This window comes from Chelonia mydas, chromosome 7, assembly GCF_015237465.2.
Source record: "Chelonia mydas isolate rCheMyd1 chromosome 7, rCheMyd1.pri.v2, whole genome shotgun sequence".
NCBI lineage: Eukaryota > Metazoa > Chordata > Testudines > Cheloniidae > Chelonia > Chelonia mydas.
Genome location: NC_057853.1, coordinates 64,094,472 through 64,118,764, shown reverse-complemented (window position 1 = coordinate 64,118,764; position 24,293 = coordinate 64,094,472). Strand labels below are relative to the sequence as shown.

The window sequence follows — 24,293 nt, the reverse complement described above, 5'->3', positions numbered from 1 at the left end:
TGTTGCACTGTTTGTATTTTGCACACATGCCTGTCTTACCCACAGGTAGAGGAACGTCATTAAAATATTGCCAAACTGGGTGTCTCTTACAGCCTGCTGCCATTATAGGTTTTCCCTTCTAGTGAGAGAATGGTATGGTAGATCTCAAATCAATGAAGGCTACACTCAGATAGACCTCAAGACTTCCGGAATATGCTGCTCAAACAGTTTCACTTTTGTTTCTACTGCCTGTCCCTCCCTTCTCACATTTATCTCCAGACTTCTTTTCCTTGTCCAGATCTATTCTGCCCCCAACAATCTTCTATTTATTGAACTTTCTGAAACTTTGCACTTTTAGAGAGAGGTAAGGGATTAACTCTGTGTACACAAATTTGCAGAGGGACAATAGGGTTGAGATCTGTTATTTCTCACCTCTATATTTATTTATTTATTTATTTTAAAACATTTTTGCTGTTAACAAGCATGTTATCTCTGGAGACACACATCCACAGTTTGAGAATTGCAAAACTAAGCATCTCTGATGGTATCTTCTAGACTGAGCACGGAATCCCATTGCGTAGATAGAAAGATTAATTTAAATAATCTATACAGAAGCCCCTGGAACCCCATAAGATTGGGTCCCTAATCCATGAACTATTGCATCTCATTTACAAAACTTTTCTTAAACAGTACATTCTTAAACATGAATATATTGTCTCATACTATAGAACTGGGATTTATAATCCCTATTCCATGATGAGATATCTTTGAGCTATAATGTATCTTAATTAAAACTATCTTTAGATAGGGTTTTCCCTCAAAAAGCATTTTATCAAAAAAATCTGATTTAAATAAAAAAAAAGCGATATTTTTTATTTTATTTTTTTAAATAATTGATTTTTGTCCACCCTGTTTCATATGGAGAACAGCCATGCAAGGGAATTAATCCTATTTTTCAAACGGAAGCTGTTTTTTATTTGTTGTGTAATTAAGGTAGTTTTCTCTGTAATTTATTTGTTCAAATAAGTTTTTTATGCTATTAATAGAAGTCTGATAGGTCTATCAAGTTACTGGATCTATGAAAGTCTATCAAAGGCGTGGTCATGGCGATTGACATATGTCTTAACATATATCCAAAATTCCTTGCATGCAGTCATGCTAGGCCATCCTAACAAGGACTTGGACTTCAGGATGTTAACCAATAGTTTCTACTCTACTTCTGATCACTTGGGTCTGGTCATTACTGGTATGGCTGAATTGGGCAAGTGTGTAATTAGTTTCAGTCAAAAAAAAAAAAAAAAAAAAAGTTATACCAATACAACAACCCTTAGTGTTGATGCAGTTATACTGGTATAAATGTGCCTTATACCAGTACTGCTTATTCCCATTCCTGTATGGGAATAAACTGTACCGATATTAAGCACCTTGAAACTGGTGTATAACTGTCCATACAAAAGGGGATTGTACTGCTTTAACTGTGCCAATATAGTTAAAGCAGCATAGCTTGTATGTGTAGACGGTGACTAAGAACATGTGGATGTAGAAACTTGCTTGGTTGATATGTACATCTGAGTGAGTGACCTGGCAAGGTTTGAATTGTAACGTTCCTTCCTTCAGTAGGGACTTCGATTTGCTAGAAAATATCTGGTTAGATGTGTGATAAATCTCCTGTTGCCAGCAGTTACAGCATGCCCTTTGTGTGTTTTGCAGTGGGAAATGCCCGGTTCCAAGTATTAGTGAGTTAATGAAAGGACTGGATGCCTTAAAAGGCTAATCTTATGGAATTAATGCTCGCTTTCTCTGCTAACGTAGCAGAGTTCTGAGCACCTGAATGTCAGTGTCTGCCGTTTCAATGCCAGGGTCGCCTCTTTCGTTTGTTCATCTATCTAGTTTATAAGTTGTAGCATGGCAACCCAAAAAACAGGATAAACTGCTATTATGAGTTAATTTTAATCTAATTTTTGTATTAAGATTTAAAACTAAATGTTTTTATTTTTATAGTTAGCACGAAGTGAAATTAAGGGCAAACTTGTTATTTGATTTGAAATTCTCATTAACTCAGTGTAGTTTCTCAGTGAAGCAACATACTATGAAACACTGTTGGTGTGAACATATATTAAACTAAGTAGGTGAATCTAGATATATTGGTTTATGAATTTTTTACACCTGCATGTTTTCTAAACCTCATGTCAGTGGATTGAAAACACATGTATAGGGCCAAAATATTGTTGCTCCTTAATATCACAAGCGGACGTTTAAACTTAAATTATTAGACATTAAATTTAACATCCCAGTGAGATGAATGGGGAGAGTTTACACCTCTCGGAACCGCTGCTTACAAACTAAGGAAGAAACTACTGCATTGGTTCACATTTGGCAGTTTTTTTTGTGTCGGTACCACTATGAGGGCTAGAAACTTAATTTTTCTTTTACATGAAAGCTTAGCTTCTGCAGAAGCTGTATGTAATGCATGTTACATAAAGACAGATGCAGCCCAAGTGGTAAGGTTGTGTTGTCTTCTGGTTGGTGATAGCTTTTAGTGATCAAAAATGTGTCATTGGCAACCAATGGGAACATCCTTGTTTCCTGCATAGTGACTTGTTAGACCCATATCAACTTGACAGAGCACCCTTGCTCATAAATTACTTGCCTGGCAACAGAAATCAAAGGAGTGGTTAGATTCAGGTTCCTTTGGCGGCTTCTGCTACTGAGTGGGGAGAAAGGAAGATGAGGAGACTTGCTTGGGTCAGGTGGAATGAGGCAACATTAGTACACAAGCATGCTGTCTCGTTGGTACTGCTAGGCTGCTTGTCAAATTTTCATTTCCACATTCCTGCTCCAAAAGTAGTGAGCACTGCACTCCTTCACTTATGACCCAGGAGGAAGCTGTGTTCAGAAGCTGCATCTGTGATTCCTTAGGGTCTGCTGCCCAAGTCCTCCCATTCATGTCTCGAAGAAATTCGATGCTGCCTCTTTGTAATACAATCTGGTGCTGAACCTTGGTGGGTTAGAAGTGCTTACTGTTGGAAATGGAGATCATTCTTGTAATGATAGCAGCCATTTTTCTTGGGCAATTTTCTTACTAACTTGTCTTTCAAGGATGTTCATCTACATATTCAAGACACCAGAGGCTTCTAAGGTTCACTGTGGGTCTCTTAACTTCCTGTTCCACACTACACTTTGGCCTGGTGACAGAACCCAAGTTGAGGCACTTTGGCCTGATGACACATACCCAAGTCATCAAGGTGACAAGTAGTTGCCTCAAGAAAGGCACTCTTGGTGTGATGTTTGGTTTCATTGACTGACCGGGGCCCAGTCACTCTAAGCAGAAAAGTCTGTGAGCATGCTGTTCGGCATGCTGGTTTGGTCTCAAAAAGAGCTAATTAGTTTCAAAAAGAGCTAATTGAAAACTCTTCCCCCGACTCAACGTTCAACTGGAAAAAGAAATTTCCCTTTTACAATGGTGTGAGAAGGTTGTAGGCTATAATTCAAGTCCTCAACAGAAAGCATCTCTTGCTTAGGTCCTGTGTGGATCACTTGGCCAGGGTGGTTTTATGTTAAGACCTAGAACACTGGTTTTAATAATTTTATTAAGATAATGTTGAAGTAAAAAGAAAACGGTACAGAGTTTAAGCATAGAAGTTTCTGCTTATCCAGGAATAAGGTACAGATTATCAAGGGGTGCGAAATCCGGTTTAGGAACTGGTGGTGTAAGGAATACATAATCTGCAATCTCCCCGATTTGGGGGTAAAAGTTTAACGGGTCAAAGTACAGACATTGAGGTATGGGGGTATGTTGTCCATATAATGGCTATGTTCAGGTGTGGAGTATAATGAGTGGATGCGATGATGCGGATGGATCTACCCTCATTTGGTGGGATTTAATGTACAGTGAGTTTATGGTTCCAGTTCATATGATCCAGTGGAAAAAGTCTCTCCGTCCCTTTCCCATAGTTGATGCACGATGTTGTACCGGCTCACACCTCCTGGTACTGTAGGTGGCCGGTGATGTGTTTGATGTAGATGTCCCTGGACCATCGGATGGTGTCCGAGACCATGAGGTGCCGCATGAGCCGTGCATAGCGTCGACCGATCCCACAGGTCCGCAGCACACGCTTGTTGCAGGGGTCCCAAGCGCCCCGGGTTCTGACCATCAGGGCATCCATCTGCACCTTGTAGCCCTTCGCTCTCAGGGTGTTGGCCAGGGGGCGTATTTTTCCAGCTTATGACCTCGGGCTTCACGGAAGTCCGGGTCCTGTTCTCGAAGGAGACCGCGATGTCGACGAGGATGATCTTTTTCTGGGCCTCGTCGGTGACTACCACATCAGGTCGCAACTGGCTGTCAGTACCGGGGATGGCGCAGTTCACGGCGACCTCCCCCAGGCGCGGTGCGATGGCTTTCACCAGGCAGTTCTGGATGGCGTTGTGGTGCAGCTGCCAGGCTCTGGAGTGGGGCTTGCAGCTGCACAGGACGTGGGGCAGGGTCTCATTGGAGTAGCCGCACGTCCTGCAATGCTTGTCTCGGTTCCCGTGGCGGACAGCTCCGTTGAGCGGGACGCAGTTGAGCCGGGCGCGGTGGATGAACCGCCAGTCGGCGAAACGGGTGAAGCCACCCCCGGCGAGGAAGCAGTTGCTGGCGTCCCACTTGCTGGTCAGTTCAAAGGCTTTACCCTGGTCCGGCTTACGCTTCAGGGTTTCCATGTACAGTGAGTGGATGGCTGCCTTCAGGGTCCTCTCCAGCATGCCCCTGGCACTCAGGGTGACAATGGTGTTGTCGTCGGACCTGATCTGCGGCACCAGGACTCCCAGCTCCTGGCGCTCCTCGCACCACTCCCAGTGGCAGCCGATGTGCTTCCCCAGGCGACGCGTGGCATTGCGAGTGTGGGACCACAGTGAAGCGATGTTGTGCCCGTCCCGTCTGAATTTGCCATCCAGGGAACTGCTCAGGAAGCTGGCGGTGTCTTGGTTGGAGGGGGCTCTGCCGATCCACTTCCTTGTTGCGTCATGGAGGGTGTTTGCTGCGATGTTCCTTACCATGGCGTCGGGACACGTCAGCAGGCGGAAGGCGTGGGTGATCACCGCGATGTCACACAGGTCACCCATGCGGGGGACATTGGCACCGCCATGCCTGTAGGCAATATAGATCAGCTCGTTGCTGGCTCTCTGGGGAAGGAACAGCCACTTCTTCACCAGCTGCCGGACTATCTTGTCTGCCTTGTTGAGGGGTACCTTCGCCACGGCGGATCCCCTTAGGACGAACGAGATGCAGGGGTTCAGGGCGTTTATCTTCTGCCACGGTGCTAGCAGGGAGGCGTCGATCTTGGTGGCATCCTGCAAGATCTCCTGGATGGTGTCCTTGGGTGTCTGCTGGACACGGAAACCCGTCAGCGTGCTGAGGTGCTGGTATGCCTGCCCCTCTGCCAGGGAGATGACGGGCTCGCCCTGGATCTGGATCTCCCTTTTGCTGCTGTCGATGTGGAAAGTTGCGTGCACACTTTGCCTTGAAGTGGAGCCCCATCCAATCGGCAGCTCGACTGGTGGCATCTAGCATACGTTGGAGGTTCTCTGGGTCATCCGTGGTCAGGACCAGGTCGTCCGCGTAAGCCAGGACGCTCACCCTCTCACCGTGGAGGTTGAAGCCATGTGTGCCACTGGAGATCGCTCGCAGCAACGGCTCCATGGCGAGGTTAAAGATGATGGGGCTGAGGGGACAGCCCTGCTTAACTCCGCTCCTGATCGGGATCTCGGCGGTCTCCCCTTCGACTGAGCGAATGGTGGTGCTGCATCCCTCGTACACATCTCGGATCACACGAAGGAAGTTCTCTGGCATCCCGAACTCCTGGAGCGTGGCAAAGATGTGGTGGTGGGGCATGGACCCATGGACCCAGCCAGGTCGAGCTACAGTCTTGCCCCCTCTAACCTTGAGAGAAAGGGGTGCTCCAGGAGTCTGTTAGGAGGAAGTCCCTTTTTACTTAGCAGTATTAAGTTAAAGGACATGTGTTAAGTCTCCAGCTCCACCAGTTTGGAACAAACACAACGGGGTGTTGAAGGGCTGGCTCTCCATTGCCCCAGGATTTCAGCTGCTTATAATATATTGAGAAGAAGGATCCCCTCCCCCACCCCCCAGGGATTACATTTATTATAACAGTAGTACCTGGGAAGCTTAGTCAAGGATTAGGGCCCCATTGTGCCAAATGCTGCACAAACAAATAACAGACTGGGTCAGACCCAATGTTCCTTCTAATATTTTACATCCATATGTGGAATGAATTTTGTTATGTGCACCAATATGGAGGTGATGCGTGGCGGTGGGGGGCTGAGGGGTTCAAAGTGTGGGAGGGGGCTCAGAGCTAGGGCAGAGGGTTGGAATGCAGGGGGGGTGTGGGCTCTGGGGTTGGATCAGGGATGAGGGGCTCGGAGTGTGGGGGTGCAGGGGGCTCAGGGCTGGAATGCAAGGGGGTGAGGACTCTGGTTGGGAGTGCGGGCTCTGGGGTGGGGCCAGGGATGAAGAGTTTGGGGTGCAGGCTGTCCTGGGGCTGCGGCGGGGAGAGAGGACTCCTCTAGCTATCTCTCACCACAGCAGCCTGGGGCTGGGGAAGAGGAGCCTCTCCCCCAGCCGCAGCAGCTCTGGTGGAGCCGGGGCCTGCGCCTGGCGAGAGGAGTCTCTCCCTGCTGCGCACCTGCACTGGCCTTAATAGCCTGCTACGCAGTTTAGAGGGATCTTCGGTCAGACCCTGCCCCAGAGAGTTGACAGTGAATGTTATCTCATCCGTGTAGCTAAGAAACAGACTTACAAATATCTTTTTTTACTTTTCATCTTGTTGAAAGCCTGGGGGGATCACTGTTACTTTGGTCCTTAATGCATGAGAAGTTACTTTAACACCATTTTATATCCTAGATTTTTATTGCCTAGATTAAGAGGGCATTTTTGGAACAGATCATAGAAGCTCTGAAGCTAAGCTTCATGAAGCTGGTTTAAGAAAAAAAAAGTTTTACTTTCTTTACTTTGGCTTATCATGCGTTATCCAGCAAATCAACCCATAAAGAACCATTATGTTTTATTGTACAAGACCTCATTTCTTAAGCTTTCCAGAAAATGATCGCTACTTGTATGTACCAGGCAAGCAGTGTTTGCTACTCTGGTAAATTGAGTACAATATGATTCATGTTAAGAGCAGTTCTTGCAGCATGCTAGGAGGATTAGTCTTCCCAGCCTCCTGTGGGAGCTAAGGAGGCTTTCCCGTTAAGAATACTGGAAAGCTTTCAAAGAAATCCTCACTTGTTTTTTTTTTGTTTTTTTTGTCATTGTAATGTTCTGTAAGCTCACATGGTGAAACACATTCTTGCCCTGAATAAACTCTGAGTTGTATTTGAAAATAAAGACAACACTTAAATCAGCATCCCCCCATATGTCTGAGTGACCTGATACTGATTTAAAATATCATGCTTTGTAATGTACCTCTCTCTGTCTACAGTTTAATGCCAAGAAGTTAGAATATGGTAATCGTTGAGACATTTTAGCATTTATTTAAACACTGATTTAGTCAGATCCTTGCTATTTACAGCAATTCAAAAGTATGAATGAGTTGGGAGTGCATTTGATGTGACATTGGACCACCTCCATAATTACTAGTATTGCAAATGTTCTGTTTTTGGTAATATGGTGGCTGACAAACTTAAAATTGATGATCTTAATTAAACATTTTAGGTTGTGGTAATGAACATTGAAAATCAAGGGTGCTGTGATGAAAATTATGATAAGTGTATGTAGGACCGAAATCCTGCGAGACACTTTACAAGCAGGCAGGATATTAAGATTTCCCATAATAAGGTGATTGGTAGTATTTAAAACTTAATTTATTCTTCAAAATCACTAGGGAATCACCAGGGAGAATGATTTGGATATTTTTCTGATATGTTAACTTCCAATGTTGCGCTATTTTGCGGCACAGAAGGGCAGTAGTGATTTTCCAAGGACCACGCTTAATTTCCATATGCATTTACATAAATTGCATTCTGTGTCAATTTGTAGTCCATGGCATTTGTATATCCTAACACGTTACATCTATACATGTAGCTTTCAGTGGAACCCCCCCCCCCCCGTTAATCAATCATTAAAGTTAAAGAATCGACATTCAAAGGCTAGGAGATGGTTGAAATTTTTACTTAATTTCTTCCCTTTTGAGTTTATACCTATAAAATATGGTTTCTTAATATAAGAAATTATCCAATTAAGGCAGCACATTCTATAAATCATACAGGAATTAGTTACATAACCATACATGAGGTAGATTACAGCACAGCATGTACGCCAATATTTTCATGTTGGGAACCAGCCTTAAAGGATTTTCAGAAAGGTCAGCTCACCCACACTTGGGAAATCAGACTCCTGATGGAAAGCTGTCTTGTCATAAAGGTAGGATCTCATCTATTGAAATGTTATGGTAGTGTAAAGTCCTACGGCTTGTCAAGTAGAAAATGAACTGAGTAAAGTAGACAATAAAAGGTCACAAACCAAGAGCAAGTAGGCAAAGGTAAAAGCAGTTGCTTTTCAGTGCTGTACTCCATTCTAAACCTGGAATGTTGCAAGATTTTTTCTTCTCGCACAAGTAATAACTACGTAGGTTATTGTTGCTTGAAATACTAACTTCTCCCTTTCCCTTTGTGAAGCCCCATCACGAGGAGCACTGAGTACTGACGCAGTCAGGGGACAAGGCTGATCACTGAGTCATTCTATCAATTGTCCAGGGAATGGAAAGAAAAGTGGTGGAGAACCATGGCAACTGTGGACTTCATTGCTGTGTGGAGGCCTTGATGTATGTTTGTCTAGTGATCATAAATGTAAGATACTCCGTCCCCTGGCATGAACGGTGCTTGAAATGAATGCAGGTAAAACAGTGGCATGTCTACAAAATTTATAGTAACTTAAACTTTTTACAAAAAATTTCCCCACCCACCCGTCTAAGCCAGAGTACAAAGTAACAAGGCTATGGCAGGTTTCAGAGTAACAGCCGTGTTAGTCTGTATTCGCAAAAAGAAAAGGAGTACTTGTGGCACCTTAGAGACTAACCAATTTATTTGAGCATAAGCTTTTGTGAGCTACAGCTCACTTCATCGGACTGCTTGTATGCTCTCAATCTAAGCACTGGCACCAACCTCCTACCCTGTGGACAGGAGGTGCCAGAAACTCGGTAAGTTTTAACTTGTGGACCTTTTTACATAATTTCTCCATGCATCTTTTGTATGAAAAGGGGATGGTTTGGCCCAATGTTCTGAATGCAACAAACAAGGTCAAATAAGAAAATATGTGGGTAATAGCAAGCATATCCTAATGACAGAGATCATGTTACACAAAAGGCAAAGGAAGCAATCTTTCCCCCTTATTCCCTCCCACCCCCCTCGCTTTTTTTTTCTCTCCTATTCTCTCTCCTTGCTTTTTATTGCCTTCTGATCTTCAGATGATTCTCAAGAATATTCCAGTGACCCAGATCCTCTGAAAAGCTTTTTTGTAAAATCTTTTCAATATAACTCACTACCAGCAACTAATCTTTCAGAAAAGTCCATAGAACTAGCACAGTTGTTGCTATGGAGAGGTGAGAGGTTCCTGGGTTTTTTTCCTTGTACCTGCCTGATTCAGTCTACAATTGATTGCTTCCCATCCTCCACCCCACTACATCAATGAAAAGTGACTAGGAAATTAACACTTTCCCAGATATAAATGTTCAGTGTTTTACCACTTACTATCTCACAATCAGATGCTGTGTCTGTGTACACAATGGGGCGCTAGGAACTCCAGAATCTGAATCCTGGCTCTTGCACTAATCTCTCTGGCCTTGTGCAAGTTCCTTAACTCTTCTGTGTCCCAGGTTACATAGGAATTGCGATACTGAATCAGACCAGAAGTCACCAGTAGCAATCTCTACTAACTATTTCTGAGGAAGGTGCAAGAAACCTTGGAGTTACGGAAATTCCTGCCCCCAGGAAAAGTTTACTTTTTAACCTCCAATAATTAAAGAATGTTGTCGGCCCTAAAGCAGCTAGCTTATATTTTTACAGTATTATAATGTAACTTGTAAAAGGGAAATCATGTTCTTAACAACCTCGCAGAAGCACTGAGGGTTAAAGTCTATAAAGCACTTGAAAGGTAATTCTAGTCATTTGGTGCTTTATGAAGTAATTTAGTGTTCTATTTTGCATTAGAATTTTATACTGTGGGGCACAATATTAAGGAATCTAAAATTATTTTACATACTAAAAGTTTGGGTAAAAGTGTTTTTAAAAGTGTGAGGGGTGGGGGAGGAGGAAAGTTAGCTTCACTTGCATAATTAAACCTGATTTTTCTTTCCTTCATTGGCAAGTTCTAGCCTTTTTATTAGGAATCCCAGTCAGCCTTAAAGTGAAGTGATTGTGTAACACCTGAAATAAAGATGGCACAGACAGAAGCCAACTTCCTGTTGAACTAGTGCAGTACATTCAGAGCTTTTTGTGTAAGCATCACATGACTTACAAGAAAAACTTAGCACTTGAATGACTATGTATTTTACGGCTTCTGACAAACCTTACCACACAGGCTTCTAAGAAAAGAATAGCCTCAGAGATAAAGCATGGCAGATCCATGTGATTCTTCAGCTCCTTGGTCAGTTTTTCCTGTGATGTGAAAGGCAAAGGGAACGTGGTAATCTGGGTCATTTCCAGTTTCAGTCAAACTTTTTAACTCCCCCACAGCAAGTGAGAGTCCTGCCAAAGTCAGTTTAGTTTTGTGCACTGAGATGTGGATAAACTAATGTTTGTCACACTGCCTTCTCATCCTGCGTATTGGGTCTCCGTCAGAAAGTGTTTGCTGACAAGAAGTTGAATTAGCTGGTGCCTGTGGGGAATTGGGCAGCAGACAAAGTGCAGGGAAAAGTGGAGTTTAATCATGGAAATTCGCAGCAGAGGGGTAGGAAGAGAGAGTTGCTTGATGTCACTGTAGTTCAGAGGTGTAGTGAAAGGAATATATGAAAAGTAGCTGCTCATTTGGGGCTCAGTCCTGTAAAGTGTTAAGCTCTCTGGTTTCAGTTCAGTAAAGCAGTTAATCACATGCTTAACTTTAAACCTGAGACTACTTATGTGCTTAAAGTTAGGTGTGTGCCTAAGGATTGGAGGACTGGGCCCAGAGTGCTCAGTACCTTGCAGGATTGACCCCCTAGAATCTCTGAAGTTAAACTAGAGCTCTGAAGATGTTTGTGCGTATCTGGTTGTTCAAAATTTCTACATCTGAAGCAAACAGATTCATTCAAACAGAACCTCTTTTCATGTTAAAGGAGCATGCCACAGTAAATGTTCATTTCATCAAGCAAAGCTTACTAATTGAGAATGCTTACCCTCTTAAGTTCTAAATAACTGTCAGATGCTACAGCAGATTTTAGGAAATTGGAGAGGGTGAGAGTTAATAGGTGGTTTTGAATTTAATTTGGAGGTTCTGAATTGAATTACAGATTTAAACCTATTATTTTAATTTGAGTTTTAATGTGCTTTTGTGAACGAATGTTTAAGACTAAAAAAGCATGTGGCAATAAATTCCTTCAACAGGAATGACATTAGCAGCATACGTAGAATTGACAGAGTTTGGGCAGTTTACTTAAGCTGTCTGTATCTTAAGTTACCAGTCTGTATAATGGAGATACCTACTTGTGAGCGTGGCCCAGTTCAATGTGACATTGGTGTGTGTGTGTGAGAAGATGGTAGTTTGAGTTGTAGTTATGACAGGTGGCCTGGTGTGTGTGTGTGGGGGGGGGGGGGGGGGGGGGCTAGTAGCCCTGAAATCCTCCTTATTTCAAAATTGTGTAATATGGATAGACTTTTGGGCAACTGGCTACTTGGCAGCAAGTCAGCAGTCAGTTGCAGGAGTACCCTGGTTTGGCTCTGTGCGCTCACTTTCTTGCAGAAGGAGCTAATCATGTCTGTTTGGGCATAGCAAAATGTTGGTTTGTCTCTAATTTTATTTTAATATCTATTCCAAATGCAGCTGATGCCCAGTATTGTGTGGTGCTTGATGATTTGTGGTTAGAGAGACAGAAGAGAAATGTTTTCATTTAATTACTGTGGGATCCATCTTTTAATCTCATCCCTGTCCTTCAACTGCCTTCACTGATCTCCCATATGGAGTTTTGTGGCATCAGCTGCTTGTACTAAGTACTTGCATGCCAGAACTGCATTGCCTGGTGGCTAGGTCTGTGACTTGGCATTGTTAATGAGGAATTAGCAGCATTTGACAGTTGGCATTCTCTTTGGATGCTTTACTCTTCTTCCCCCCACCCCCACCCCCCCATTATCTTTCCTAAACTGGGAGAATGAATCATACTAAACTCAAATGGAAATGAATGGCTCAATGTTGTAGGTCTATGGAGGGGAAGGAAGGAAATGGGAATCCACTACCTCTCAGGTTTGCTCTCTGAGGATAATAAATCATGGTATAATCCTGTTCTGCGTTGGCTCAGAGTTCCGGGACTAAATCTAGAGCTGCATTTGAGGTACTTAAGTGGCTGCTTTATTGCCAGGCCAATAAATACAAGAGTTGTTCAAGGAAATCTGATGATCGGAGCAAGTTGTAAATGAACATTTTAAAATTCCTAATAAAATAGGAAGTGCAGTGAATGTTGGTACAGGCTGACATTGTGGGTTTAGGACCTAAATCATGACATGAAATAGCAAATAAGAATTGCCCCATATATCAGTCCTGCTGTGCAACAGAGGAAAAAATGGCTGATGTTTTGTCTTCATCTTTGTGTTTTTCTTTATACAGCTACGAAAACTACAAGTGAGAGATTTCAGAGTAGCAGCCATGTTAGTCTGTATCTGCAAAAAGAAAAGGAGTACTTGTGGCACCTTAGAGACAAACAAATTTATTTGAGCATAAGGTTTCGTGAGCTACAGCTCACTTCATCGGATGCATGAGTGTGTGCATATAAAAGTCACTGTTCGTTTTGAACTGTGACTGTAATGCACTGTGTGTTTATCAAAATCTGATTATTTCATATTGTAATCTTGAAATTTGTTGAAAGGGAAGGTTATTGTTCTGAGTCAGTGGCTTGAAATGAAGTGTAACAAAGTTTTGTACTAAGGGACTGTATCTTGGAATACAAGGAAACAAAATGACCTGTTGAAAGACAAGTAGCAGAGTGTGGAGTACAGTAATTCTTTATTATAGCATAAACTTCTTTAATCACCACTTTATTTCATTAATTTTTTTACATTATATACTTAACTCTTAACACCACAGAGTTGCTTTGGGTAATATTCCACCTTTTTGCCACGTTGATGACTCCAAAAGTGCAAATGTCAATTAAAATTTTGTTTTGAAAAATCGAAGTGCCTATTTGAATTTTGTTAGTATAATCCTTCCCATCTTTATTGAAAAAACAAAACAAATATCCGCATAGGAATCAGAACAGTATTTGCATCCACTTGATCTGTCTGTGTGAAAATGGAACTGCACGAGCCAACCTGTTGAAAAATATAGTGATCTTTTTAATTAAATGTTCCCTGTTCCCTGTTGGGTGACTTTTGTGTTCCTCTAATTTAAGATTTTCTGTGAAAATTTGATGAAGTGGCCATTTCCATTTTTTAAAATCTAAAAATTGTAATTTTGAAATTGCTATGGAAAATGAACCACTTTTGTCAAATACTTTACAAAATATCTATTAGAGGTAGTGATAAAATGCTAAAAAATTCAGCGTTTGTGTAGTTTTGCCTTTTGTTATATTTCCCACCCCTTTCCAGTACAACTCTATTCCCAGGCTAATTAAATAGGAACAGGTTAGAACAATAGTTTAAACGCTGGATCACTTTGACTAGTCTCAGGCAGTGGTAGCTGACAGGAGTGCAGTATTTCACATAAGACACTATTTTGCCAATATGTAAACACTGGTATAGGGGTAATTCCAACACCATGAAGCACTTATCAACCCAGCAATTATTGATACTGAATATTAAGATGACATAAGTTCCAGACAATGGCCTAATTTCCCCTCCAGTACGTTAAAACAAAACAAAACCAAACCCATCAGGTACGCATGCTGCAGGTGACCAGACACTAAGGCCACGTCTCCACTACAAAGTTAAGTTAACTTCATGTAAGTCAACGTTGAGCCTCCGATTTTAGCAAGTCGATCATGCGTGTCCACACTATGCTCCTTGTGTTGGCAGTCCTCACTAGCAGGGCTTGCATCGATGCACAGAGCACTGCAGGTAGTTATCCCACAGTGCACATAGCCGAGTAGAATTTTAGGTTGGGCTTGCAATGCCTTATGGGACCAAAATATTGGCGCGGGTGGTTATGGGAACATGGAGTTAGCTTCCCATGATGCAGTTACCTCCCTCCCTGAAATCAACAGCAAACAAGCCAAGCTTTTTTGTGTGCCTTTTTTTGTAAGCCTGGGTTACCTGCACGGATGTCATAGCACCATAAGCATGGACCCCGCTCAACTGTACACTGTTGTCGTGAGCATTACGAACACCTCGCGCCTTATCCTGCAGTATTTACACAGCCGATACAGGAGCAACCACGTGGAACAATGTAATGCCATGCAAACAGCCCAGCTGGAAAACAGCGGAGCAGTTAGGAGTTGCTGATGACTGTCATGCATCACCTTGACACAGTTGAGGGTCGTTTCTGGGTCTGGGAACAAGCACTGATGGGTGGGACGGCATTGTTATGTAGCTATGGGATGACGAGCAGTGGATGCAGAGCTTTCAAATGCATAGGGCCACTTCCCAGGAACTGTGTAAAGAGTTTTTCCTACCCTGAAGCGCAGCAACACTAAAATGAAAGCTGCTCTGACCAGTCTGCTACCGGTCAGTGGGGCATCAGTTTGGAGTGGGTAAATCTACCATGGGATCTGTTGTGATCCAAGTTTGCAGGGCCATTAACAGACTTCTGCTAAGAAGAGTAGTGAGACTGCACAATGTGCAGGACACAGTGGATGATTTTGCTACGATGGGGTTCCCTAACTGCGGTGGGGCAATAGATGGAACACACATCCCTACATTGGCATCATACCAAAAGAGTACATAAACCAAAAGGGGTACTTCTCAATAATGTTGCAAGCACTGGTGGATCACAGGGGCCGTTTCACCCACATCAACATGGGATTGTTGGGAAAAGTGCATGAAGCATGCATCCTTAGGAATGCAGGTCTGTTCAGAAAGCTGCAAGCAGGGACTTTCTTTCCAGATTGCAAAATAACCATTGGTGATGTTGAAATGCCAATCGTGATCCTGGGAGATCCAGCATATCACTTGCTGCCATGGCTCATGAAGCCGTACACAGGCAGCCTGGACAGCAGTAAAGACCGGTTCAACCATAGGCTGAGCAAGTGCAGAATGGTGGTGGAACATGCCTTTGCATGTTTTAAAGGTCGCTGGTGGTGTTTGCTTACTACGTTAGACCTCAGTGAAAGCAGTAATCCCATTGTTGCTGCCTGCTGTGTGCTCCATAATATCTGTGAAACAAAGGGAGAAAAATTTCCGGCAGGGATGAGGAGTTTGGGCAGATTACCTGGCAGCCAATTTTGAGCAGCCAGACACCAGGGCAATAAGAGCACATCAAGGAGCTCTGTGTCTCCATGAGGCTTTGAAAACCAGTTTCAGCAATGAGCCAGAGTAATGTGACACTAATCTATGTTGTTCCTTACTAAACTGTCCCCTCCTTTGCATTTTCTCCCCTGTAAACTCCACCCTCATCAACCATTGTGTGGTGAATGAATAAAGAGCCTTTTCTCCTCAATCCGTTAAGTTTTATTATGCACACAAACAGAGACGGCAAAGAAAAGTAAAATAACCTGGGGCAAAAGGGCTGATAACACTCGGGGGGGGGGGGGAGAAACTAGGAAAGCTTGCTTACAGATGCACTGCAATAACAATCAAAGGTGTGGGAATGGGTGCCTTCTGGTCCTTGTACCCTCCCCTGGTGTTGAGTGCAAGGGATACTGAACTTTCCCGCCCCACCTTATAGGATGTTTTGCGGAGGCAGATGTAGAACTGGGCGGTGATGGCAGCAGGTTCAGCATAGGCTGCGGAGGGACTCTGGCATCCAGCTTCCTTTCTTGAACCTCAACCAGACGCCTCAGCATATCTGGTTGCTCCTTCATAATCTGCAGCATCTCTTCCTGCGTGGCATGTTCTTGTTCCTTGCATGCTCTCCTCTCTTCCCAGTCCAGGTTCTCGGACAGTGTAATACTCCATGCTCTGATCTCAGTCTTGTCATCTCGGAGGCGTGCATCAACTCACTGAACATGTGCTCTCGAGTCTTCTTTTTCCACCTTCTACTCTGTGAAAGTCTCTGTCCCGGTGTAGAGAATGTGCTGATGGACAAGGTTTCAGCTGCAAGGAATGCAAAGCACAAGGGTAGCATTGACAGTGCATACGTTGTTTCTGGTGCAAGGTTAATTTTTTTTATAACCCCCCGTTTCCCCACCCCTCAATACACTTCACTGCAAGCCACAACATAATCACAACCATTGGCTATTGCAAGAGTCGGTTTGCTGCTCCAGCCATGGTAAGGCCACGAGGCATGGACGAGAGGTCTTGTGCTGTTGCTGCTTTTGTGAAAGACATACATGGGATTGCAGGTTGGAACTTGAGAAAAGCCTCCTTTTCCCCCAGCAACCTGGGTGGTGCTTGAGGACAGGCACCAGTGTTCAAAGCCCCACAAACAGTTTGTTTTTTTACAAAAGCGGCACCAAGGGGGGTGTGTGTGTGTGTGTGGAGACCAACAGGAAGCCGCCACCCCCCCTTTTTTTCAGTGCTGCTTGTAATACACTGTGATCTCTTCCAACCACGGCACTTTTGGGAAAGCATGGTTGTGTGACCCAGAAATTCCCAAATGGGGGGCGGATTACTTGTTGAATTGTTTGCAATTTAAGGGCTAGCATTCAAAACTTCCCCCCATTTCCCCGAGGTGACCCTATGCTATATCACTCTCTTGAGGGTAACAGAGGCAGCAAGGCAGCAGATGCTGCAAGCATCTGGGTACAGACCTGGTCCTTATGCTGCTATGCTGTGTGCTGCAATGATGCCAGCAGAGTTAATACTGGAGGGGCGCGGGAAAGTGTCCTACCGTGGTGGACGAAATAAGGCAGTTCTTCCCAGAAACCTTTTGCAAAGGATTGCAGAATACCTTCATGAAATCTTCTTACAGATCTCCATGGAGGATTCCTGGGCCATCCCCATGCACATAAACAGTCTTTCTTTCTTGGTGAGCACCCTCTGTGTAGCTGGAGTGGCCACCGATACCCACTACCCCTACTTTTTTGTTCAGATTAAACATAAGAAAATAACAGCATGTAACCCCTACAGTTTGATTGCAAATGTGTACTCACCAGAGGTGCCTTCCCTGGCCTCACGCTCCGCTGCCTTTGAAGGGATGGGCTCCAGGGTTAAAAATAGTTCTTGGCTGTCAGGGATAATGGATCCTCTGCTTGCCTGCCTCATATTCTTTTCCTCTTCCTCGTCAACAGTGTCCTCCTGGTTGTTGCTTGAGGTCGCCGGGGGCTTCTGGGAGGTACCCACAGAGCATTTTAGGGATAATGGTGGGGTCACCACTGAGAATTGCATGCAGCTCCTCATAAAAGCGGCATGTCTGTGGGACAGAACCAGAATGACTGTTCGCCCCCCTTGTCTTCTGGTATGCTTGCCGAAGCTCCTTTATTTTCACGTGGCACTGCTGGGTGTCCCTGGAGTAGCTCTTCTCCCCCATGCCCTGCACGATCTTGGGATAGATGCCAGCGTTTCTTCTGCTGGATCGGAGCTCTGCCTGCACAGACTTTTCTCCCCACACAGCAATCCAATCCACCACGTCCTGTGTACTCCGTGCTGGAGCATGTTTGCGGCTTTGAGTCTCCATGATCAGCTGTGCTGGTGAGCTCTCTGTGCTGATCAAACAGCAAATAAAAATTCAAAAGTTCTCGGGGGCTTTAACAGAGGAGCGGCTATTTCCTGTGTACTTGGCTGATGTGCAGTGGAGTTGAAAGTGTTCTCTAGAGTGGTCACAGCAGAGCACTGTGGGACACCTCCTGGAGGCCAATTCATTCGAATTACACAACACAGTGTGTACATTATCCCCATGTCAACCCGTGGATGTGAAATCAAGCACTACGCCTCTTGTGGAGGTGGAGTACAGAAGTCCACTTCACAGGCCACTTAGGTCGGCAGAAGGGACTCGGTTGTGCACAACATTATTAGATAGACTTAATGTGACTTATGTCAACCTAAGTTTGTAGTGTAGACTAGGCCTAACTTTTCTGTAGGTATTGTCATGAAGAACCAGAAAAGCAAGGGAGGGTGTGTGATGAGAGCTATGAATGGATAGATACTTATCCCTTCCTCTTGGATGTCGGTGTTCAGGTGGCAGTATGCCGTCTGTCAGATTTTTGCCCCTATAATTTTTACCAGCAGCTATACAGCACCTTCCCACTATCTCTAGGAAGAAGTTATGCTTTTCTTATCTAGACCATCTTGGTGTATTTCACAAAATGAAATTCTAATTCTATTACAGAGAGTTTGCCTCCTTTTTAAATACTGGGCTTGCTTGTTTTGAGCAAATTCAACCCTTTTGAAGATGAATAAAAACAGTGATCTAACAAAATGAGATTTTATCCATTGTTGAAGAATCTACTGTGGATTTTGAGAGACAACCTGTACCGTCTTATTGAAAATGTTTAAAATCAGGTCAACAACAGCAGACCAAATTTTTCACTCTTCTTGGTCACATTCTTCTTACAATATCAAAAGTAAGAGCTTTACTTCTGTGTTAGTTGTACATTCCTATAAAACCTACCGTGATGGGTTGGATCACAGAAACCCCCTGGGGAGCTGCCACCTGATGTGCCAAGACTACTTCTGCTCCTGCTTTCCTGCCCTACCATCTTAGGACTCCAGCACCCTGCTTGGTTTGAGCCAGACCCGCTAGCCTGCTGTAAACCCCGACCCAGGTCTGAACCACGTCCCCTAACAGCTGTAGGCTCAATTAAAAGTAGCTTACAGAAGTGTTCCTATCCTTGACACTCAGATGCTCAACTCCCAATGGGGTCCAAACCCTGAATAAATACGTTTTACCCTGTATAAAGCTTATACAGGGTAAACTCATAAATTGTTCGCCCTCTATAACACTGATAGAGAAATATGCACAGCTGTTTGCTGCCTCCCCCCCCGCCCCCCAAAGCATTCATACATACTCTGGGTTAATAAGTAAAAAGTGATTTTAATAAATACAGAAAGTAGGATTTAAGTAGTTCCAAGTAGTAACAGACAGAACAAAATGAATTACCAAGCAAAATAAAATAAAACCTGCAAGCCTATGTCTAATAAAACTGAATACAGACAAAACCTCACCAGTTCCAGTAATTTTCCTTTTACAGACTAATCTCCTTCTAGTCTGGGTCCAGCAATCACTCTCACCCCCTGTAGTTACTGCCTTTTGTTCCAGTTTCTTACTGGTATCCCTGGGGGTGGAGAGGCCATCTCCTTAGCCAGCTGAAGACAAAATGGAGGGGGTCTCCATAGACTTGCTCTTGTGGGTGGAGACCCGTCCTCTCTCCTATGCAAAGTCCACCTCCAAGATGGAGTTCTGGAGTCACCTGGGCAAGTCACATGTCCATACACGACTCTCAGTTTCTTACCAGGTAGCAGCCATGGGTCACATGCTACCTTGAACGTCCTCAAGTCGACTTCTTATGTGGATTGGAGCATTCCAAGATCCATTGTACTTTAAGTGCTTCTTGATTTGCACATTCCTTTCTCAAGAAGCTGACCAAATGCTTTACAAAGGTTACTTAAAAATCAAGCCAGAACACAGCCAATATTCAGAACTTCGAATACAAAAATGACACATGCATACGAATAGGATTAATAGATTTGGTAGATCGTAATCTCTACAGAGATATGTCACATGGCATATGTAGCATAAAACATATTCTAGTTATATCATATATACATTCATAAGCATATTTCCATAAAGCGTTATGGGGGGCACCGTCACAGCTGCCAAGGAGGACCCCTTTAAAAAGGGACCATCTTTTAAAGATTGCACTTCTTTGAGAGAAAGAGAGAGATGGATGGGATGCAGAACAAAATTTCTGTTGCTGAAAAAATATTGGTTGGGCCAACTGGGCATGTGGGGAGGGGGAGATGATGATGATCTTGGACCCGCAAGATATGTACCAAACATCACCTTGATAGGATACCAGGGTACAAACATTTTTCCCATTTATGGTTTCTTTTCTTTACTTAAGCCCTGGTACTACATGTGCATAAGCAGTGTCTCATGCTCGTGCAGTACCATGGTGCATTTGCAGGCTTGGGGCCTTACATTATCAGCTGGTTAAGGAAGGAGCCTGTCTCATCACGTGTCATAAATTCCCTAACATGCTTTTAGCACTATGTAAGTGATGATAAATGCTATACCTATAATCCATTTTTTGACTGCTGCTTGAGGGTATGTTCCCACAGCATATCCATTGTATGCGAATCTGTCAGCCGTCCTCATCTAGGAAAGATGGAGTGTTTGAATCTCAGCCAAAACCTAAAGGGGTCAGCTTTTTTTTTTTTTAAACTCAAGACAAGTGACATTCTGGACAATCATGGTGTCTTCGGTGTCTATTACAAATTTCAGGCTGAGTATTAAGTGTGAGTGTTGATAGGATGTCCTGCTGGGGTGACAAGGAGAAAAGTCTGTGCTAATTTTTATTCTATTTTTCAACTTCTCTACAGTGCTAATGATTGTAATATCTGAGTGCCTCATGATCATCTATTAACTTATCCTATTAACTTTCCCGGGGAAATATATTTATAGATTGGGAAATTGAGCTACAGAAAATAAATGATTGCCATTGTTAGAGGTGGGAACAGAACCCTGATCTTCTGAGTCAAAGTCAGCAGCCTTAATCACAAGAACATCTTTTCTCTCCACTTATCAGTCAGTCCCTTGTGTCACTGTGACACCTTGCAGAGTAGTAAATTTAGCTATCTACAAATCCACAGTGAAACGGTTTCTAGAGAAAAATCTGAATTTTAGGAGTTGGAGCACTCCTGGATTGTAATTTATCAGGAGCTCTTGGAAAGGGCCAGAAGCCATTTTCAATGCCTGTGACAAAAGGTTTTTTTCTTGTACTCCTAAAAGGAAACAGGTGATGAGGGTAGGTGATTTTGTAAGGTGATTGATTAGCTTTCACTTTTAAAGACATGCATTCAGATTCTGCTCAAGTACTATGTTAGTTTGATCTCACCCTAGTATACATTGTCGGTTGTAAAAGCTCCCACTTAATTTAATAAGGCGTTGGCCAATTTTTGTTCAACCCCCCCCCAGGTCTTAGCTACAAGACATGCTAAGGGTCATTATGGAGGTGTGGAAGAAGTTTATGCCGAGAGACGCTGATTGATTGATTCTAGTGGGTGTTCAGAGCATCTTACTTTTAATGAGCAGTAACAAAGAAAACTCGTTTTACCAAATCAAAAACTTCGGAAGTGTGTGTGTTGGGGGGGGAAAGGTAACTAATGTAGTGTCCTCTGAAACCGTTGTATCAAAGTGACATACTTGTCATGTGTTTTATAATATACAACTTATATAATCAATTAGAATTATTCAATAACCAGTGCATTTTGAAACTTTCTTTGCAAAAAGTTATCAGGTAAAATAACCCAATTCCTTTTTTGTGTATTTTTTTGTTAGTGAAGCTAGAGAGTCTGCTTCAAAGGATTGATTGTGGCAACACCATACTTTTCTGACATTGCTCTTATCTTTGTAGCATTTGCTCCTGTTTTATCAAATTCAGGGCCAGATCCTCAGCTAGTGTAAATTGGCATAGCTCCATTGAAATCCATGAAGCTACATCAATTTATTCCAGCTGAAGATCTGGGCCTCCGTTTTTGATACTAATTTTATTTTGTACTGTGAGGTGGGGGTGGGGGCGCAGAGACGTGACAGAGGAAGCTTCTGTTATTTGTCATATGTCTTCTCTTTCCTCCTTCAAATAACCAATTGGTCTTTTTTGGGGAGTGGGGGTTAGGATGAGACATATCTGAAAGGATGGAAAGCAAGAGAGACTTCCATCTTTCTTTTATTTCCTAGTCCTTTTTTTGCTTCCTGTACTGGAAACATAGATTCCAGTGTTTCAGCTGTTAATCCCAAGGAACCTGGAAGAAACAAACCTTAAAGCATGAGAGGAAAGAATTAGGAGAATAAAAGAGAAGAGGCTTTCACAGCCACGTTCAGCCTAAGGGCAGGTTCCTGGAGGATGGACTTCATATCCCAGTGGAAATTCCCTTGTTGTGCCACTTATCTTATGGTTGATAACCCCCTTCCCTCACTCTTTTTTCTGTGGTGGATTTTTTTGGGGGGGTGAGTGGGGAGGAGATGGAGTTCTGTTTGATAGCCAGCTCTTCAATTAAGACCTGTCTTTCTGTTCTTGTAAATAAATTTTAGCTTACTTTCTTCTTCATAATAATAAAAGAACCCAGCCTTCAGTATCTTCCAATATTAGCAAAATAGTGTTGAGGCTCTCCTCTTGTAAGAGTGGCTACTTGAAAGAAGCAAATGGAAGCAGCCTGGATTTATTGAAGCCCAGGCAGTGAAATTAGTCCTTTAAGCTTGGGAATGGCTTCTTGAGGGTCAGCATATCCTAATTAGGTGCCATGACCAGATAGAAGATCTGGTGTGTCTCACAAACAGGAAAGCGCCTGTAGTGTAGGCCTCCTTCTGGAAGTCTTGAACTATGCTGGACATTACTGTCTCTTAAGTTCTGGGAGAAGTAATTGTTTGATTAGGGGTAATGCAGCTGAATAAGAATGGTTAATGAAAAAGGAAGCCAGTGACCACAGGTATTCCGATTACTGTGATACCATTCTAGTGATGTGCTGTAGAAGTGCCTCGGTAAATAACAAACAGTCTCCCAGATCTCAGCAGAGATGCCTCTGTTCTGTACCTCTTTAACCTGTTTTGACCTGTTAAGAGACTGGAACAGATGCTTTCTTGAGGGGTTGAAGGGAAGCTGCGGGGTGGGGAGTGAAGCAAGAAAACTAACTTTTTGGGGTTTTTTTATTCCAGGGTCCACTTACAGTGTGCTGTCCATAATGCCATCTGATTCCGAAAGTAGCAGTTCTCTCAGTAGCATTGGTGAGTAAAGTATTATATTGAAGAGTTTAATGTGTACACTTTTCAGTGGGGTATACATTTTAAATAGTCACTATTGGAAGGATGAATGGATCCCTCTGGGTTTTGCATAGTAACAAATGTACATGTAGGTTGAACTATGAGAGTGAACTGCATATGTCTGCACAATGATAAAGTATATGCTTCTTTGTATTGCAGGGCTAAACATTTTTATAGCTAAATGTAATTGCTTAGCAATGAGCAGCCAATAAAATCTGTGCTTAAAGTGAGCTGAGTTACATGACAGAACTAAGTTTATATATATTAAATGACCATAATAACAGCAATATTGTTACAATGATACCTATGTATTTTAACTTGTAGGTCATAATCAGATACAGAAACCCTGAAAAAGAGAATGAAAAATAGTTTTCGTCAAATTTATCCAACTCTTTAAACTTTGTCCAGTTGCTGCAGAACTTCAGGAGTGACTTGTAATATTCCTTTTGTTCTTAATAAGATTGGTTACTTTATTTTCTCGTATGTTTTTAAGAGAATGGGGGTGAAGATGATATTTAGGAAGTTGGAGGAAGTGAGGTGTGGTTAAAAATGAGCTGAAATAGCAAGCTTGGCTACCAGTTTGTTCAACTTTCCACGTATACAAATAAAATTTTTGTGAAATCTGCATAAAAGTGATTAATCTTAAATAGAGGTCATGGACTCCTGCGTTTTAAAGTTCCAGTGTTGCATCAGACATCTGTAGATTTCTCTGACAGCACAAGACAAGTCAGTTGCCTGTTAAAGGATGTCTTTAGACATCGGGTTGAACTTTAACTCCAACACGCAAGAACAAGATTTCAGTCTTAGTCAGACTAAAACTATTTGCTGAAATAATGGAAAGATGTGACACTGCAGATTTTTTTCAAGACTAAACTTGTATGGTGGCTGCCAGCATATGGAGGATGCATACATGTTTATATTTAAAAAGAAAAACATATATTCAACCTGTTTCTTGGCAAAAGAGACTTTTTAGTACTGTAGATGAACATACTAAATGGTTGGAATAGAATTATTTAAATTTTGCAATTTTGATCATTGATAGAGAAGAGATAAGTGGATTAAATGTTGTCTTTTCATAAAAAAACATTTTACGTCACTCCTTCTCCAGTAGTGCACCCCTGCAAGCTAT

General features: G+C 42.9%; 1 protein-coding gene across 2 annotated transcripts in view; it reads left to right on the top strand.

Annotated features, from left to right (window-relative positions):
• The window catches only part of DLG5 (discs large MAGUK scaffold protein 5), a 192,091-nt gene that overhangs the window by 54,747 nt on the left and 113,051 nt on the right, over window positions 1–24,293 (top strand). For both annotated transcript variants that reach the window (XM_037905726.2, XM_037905728.2), the window contains exon 2: window positions 23,060–23,128. In XM_037905726.2, the coding sequence (XP_037761654.1) occupies window positions 23,060–23,128 (69 nt within the window). The remainder of the gene's footprint in view (window positions 1–23,059; window positions 23,129–24,293) is intronic.